The 3,698-nt window shown below is 38.8% G+C and overlaps 1 protein-coding gene across 1 annotated transcript in view; it reads right to left on the bottom strand.

The window, feature by feature from the left end:
* Positions 1-2,872, bottom strand: part of LOC101859825 (alpha-2A adrenergic receptor-like) — a 4,115-nt gene extending 1,243 nt beyond the window's left edge. The window contains exons 1-2 of the mRNA XM_005111123.1: positions 2,861-2,872; positions 368-449 (exon numbers count right to left, since the gene is read on the bottom strand). Of these exons, the coding sequence (XP_005111180.1) occupies positions 368-449; positions 2,861-2,872 (94 nt within the window). The remainder of the gene's footprint in view (positions 1-367; positions 450-2,860) is intronic.
* Between the last annotated feature and the right edge of the window lie 826 nt (positions 2,873-3,698).

The raw sequence follows: 3,698 nt of genomic DNA, 5'->3' as shown, positions 1-3,698 counted from the left end.
CCCCGGATTCTGTACTGCCGCTGCCGATCTAGAAAAACGAAGTGAAATGCATTTCTACGATCAGAATACAGCCAAGGGCACTCGGCCAAGGTGAATTATCTTTAATTGATTAAGTCTGAACTTGTGTAGGCCTAATAGGGTAGGGAACAATGGCCTAATTGGTTTCCTTAGTCATATTGCTATAATTTTATGATGCAGCTACCTAGCTCTGTGACAATGTTTCATTTATTAATAATAATGAATGGCATTAATGGTCTTGCGAATATCCCCCGCTCATCAGCAAAACCCATGCACTTTACAATTTATCATCACCCTAGCAGACCCTATTGAGCACTCAGAAACTTTTGCAGCTTCTTGGGAAGCCTACAGTGCAAGCGGCTGATAAAGCGCCCAAACGCTAACAAAATGACAAGATCCTTCGCTGTCTGTAGCTGTGTAGCCACTCCTGTCTGGGGGAAGGGAGGACAATTCGAGTAAAGTGTTTTTCCAAAACAAAGTCGAGCCTTTGACGGATTCAAACCCACGATGTCATGGTTGCAGGTCCGAGAGCCTAACCACTTGGCCACAGATGTCATTTTATTTGAAACAATTCCAAACAATCTACTTAACACCTTCGGGACCACCGACGTGTATTTACACGATGGCAATACCCCTCATTCAAGCCAGTCCATTAAAAAATTATCCATGTTTTCAAATCAGAGAGAGAGAGAGAGAGAGAGAGAGAGAGAGAGAGAGAGAGAGAGAGACAGAGAGGGAGAGGGTGTGACCAGTTTGAGAGAAAGAGAGAGGGAGAGAGACAGGCTGAGAGAAAGAATAAGATAAACAAATAGAAAGAGAGGCTGAGGGATAAAGAAAGACACATCAATCTGTACACGACAAAAACTCACCACCGTTGAAAGTACCGTAACTAACCTACGAGACGGGTGTGGGAAGGTGCTGGGGTTTCACACCTGGGGTAATTCCACCCCCCCCCCCTTACAGCCCTTAGAACCAACAGAAATCTGTTTGTCATTTAGCTTTAATCATTTGCTTCTACTTCTGTCTGCCATGTTTCATTTTTCTATTCAGTTTTAATTTCTTGTATGAGTAAATAAGTACTTATTCATTATGGAAACTTTACTTATCAAATGAATGTTTTTTTAAATAAGGAGAAGTGAGGCAATGGTCTTAAACACTGAAAAAACTTACTTTTTTACTTACTTACTAATTTCTTGCAAGTCTGTCTTTTTATTTTCATTTGGCATGTGCTCTCATGTGGGTGTGGAATTTCTCCGCAATATTAAATGTTTAATTAAGTTGAAAAATGGAAGTATGGAGATGATGATATCGTAGAATTCATATTATGCTTTGTTTTCTAACTAATCAGACCCAACGTAAAACTGTTATGGAGGATGTATTCTCTTTTTACGTAGAGTAGCTTCTATAACACTTGACTAACAATCCAATTGAAAAGTATGGTGTGGAATTCCCCCATTTTACTATATTTATTTATCTAATGTAATTTTGTCGCTAGCTTTTTCATGCTTCCCCTTCTCCATTCCCCTGGTGTGTGTTCTGTTCCAAGAAGTTCTTTAAAATAACAGATGGAATATTTCAGAACTTTCTTCTTCAATTGCTTTTAGACACTTAAGCATCTTTACAGCTATTCTACATTTCCCAGGACATTTGAGGTTTTTAGTTCCTTTGTTCTTGTGTTTTGTTTTTATTTCATTTTTGTGACAACTAATACAATGTTCGCTAAGGTTTTAAAATTCATTTGTGTAGAAGTTCACCATTTCAATTGATTGTAATTCGTCAAATTTAAATTCATTAGCTGGGGGTGGTTTATCTAATATATATTTGGCAACTTGGAAACACATGTGTCACTTTTCCCATAAAACTACGACAGCTACAGAGTTGAAACGTGGCAAGTATCTGCAAAAAGATAAATAGGTCCCAATGACAGAGCCTGATTTAGATTTATTCATTTCTTGAATTTAGAAAAATATATTAACAAAAAGTTCCCGTCCTTCCTTCTAAGCCTTTCTGATTATATCCACTGAGACAAAAGAAATCTGCGTAGCTGTCCATTACAATGGAAGTGCCGGAAGTGATATTTCGAGAGACGCATTTTGTTTTGAGAGTATAGATTCCAGTAGAGTGTAAATATAGTAGGCCAATGACTTTCAGTTGATGTTAATGCACCGATAATTCCTTTCATCGAAAGGGGGACCAGCTAGTTATATATCTGACACGGTTCTGCTCATCTTTCTTTCTTTTCATCTCATTGTGTTTCGAGAGTACCATCTTTCTTTTTCACTTGACCTTCCGGTGAATTTCCAAAGTCTCCTGCCAGTTTTCGGCAATTTGGTAAAGTCTAGTCATTTCTATTTGCCGCTTTTTTAGCATAAAGAAACATCTTTTCTGTATAGTATTCTCACATTATGTTTTTGCTTGTCTTACTTTGAACGTTTGTCGTTGTTTGTTCTGTACTTTTCCCGCACATCCACTGTTTATTTTTGCAGGGGCTTGCAGCGTTTTCAGTTTTCCTCTCTTTCTTCCTCTTATAGTCTCCCATGGATCAACTCGAATCCATTTTTCAGGGTTTTTAAATCCATAATCAAGGATTATTTTTCTGCTGTGGTGACATGTGAGGCATCATGATTAATTCAGGCGCTTGTCAAAATAATGAAATCAAAGAAACTGGCATTTTTCCACCGGTTTGGACATTTTTATCGAATTTCTGTTGTTTAGCTTAACAATTTTAATGTCCATTTAAAACACATTTCAGAGTAGATTTGACCGAAAAACTTTGATTGAAAAGACGAAAACTGTACAATTTTAGTTTTCAAGGACCCTCAAGTTGTGGAAGCTACCATACTTTGGCAGCCATTTTCTCATTAATTTTACCACTGAATCCAGTGATCCCCTCCTCCTTCAATCGCAAGTGTCTCGTATTCTATTCAAGATAAAAAGGATACTTTTTCCCTTCAAAGCAATGCAATTATACAGTCTTTAAGATGGTACCAACATGTCCTCTTGTCCAAAAATTGACGAGCGTCTGATTCCACCACGTTGTGATATAGCATGCTTCTCTTATAGCTCCCCTGAGATCTCCACAGGTATCATCTCTGTCTTCATTAACACACAGGATTCCCTTCACGTTCGTCAGACACCCTTATTCTAAATTCTGAAACTGAAACAATGTCAGCTAAGATATTTGATTCATCACAGATGTCCGCTCGTGAATCAAATTGTCATCTTTTGCGTTCAACGGCGAAACACTGGACATCGGTAAGAATAGCTCTGGTACTGGTACAATTCCAATAATCCATTAAGTCAAAATGCGAGCTATCAGTATAATTATCACATCGACTAAATCGAAATGGCATACTTCGGAAAGAACAGATCAGTGAGGGGTGCTATTGGTAGGTTTTAATCCTTCTCTCTCTCTCTCTCTCTCTCTCTCTCTCTCTCTCTCTCTCTCTCTCTCTCTCTCTCTCACTCTCTGTCTCTGTCTGTCTCTCTCTCTTTCTCTCTCTCTCTCTCACTCTCTGTGTCTCTCCCTCTCTTTCTCTCTCTCTATCTCTCTCTCTCCCCCTCTCTCTCTCTTTCAGTAGGATCTGTTTGTAATCTCTCCTTGTCTTTCTTCCTTTTCTCTCCGCTCTAAAAGACCGCTAGCTACTAAATCGCCGCACAGTACCTCTCTTTCATTGCTC

Source organism: Aplysia californica, unplaced genomic scaffold (genome assembly GCF_000002075.1).
Source record: "Aplysia californica isolate F4 #8 unplaced genomic scaffold, AplCal3.0 scaffold01008, whole genome shotgun sequence".
Taxonomy (NCBI): Eukaryota; Metazoa; Mollusca; class Gastropoda; order Aplysiida; family Aplysiidae; genus Aplysia; species Aplysia californica.
This window is presented reverse-complemented; position numbering and strand designations above follow the sequence as displayed.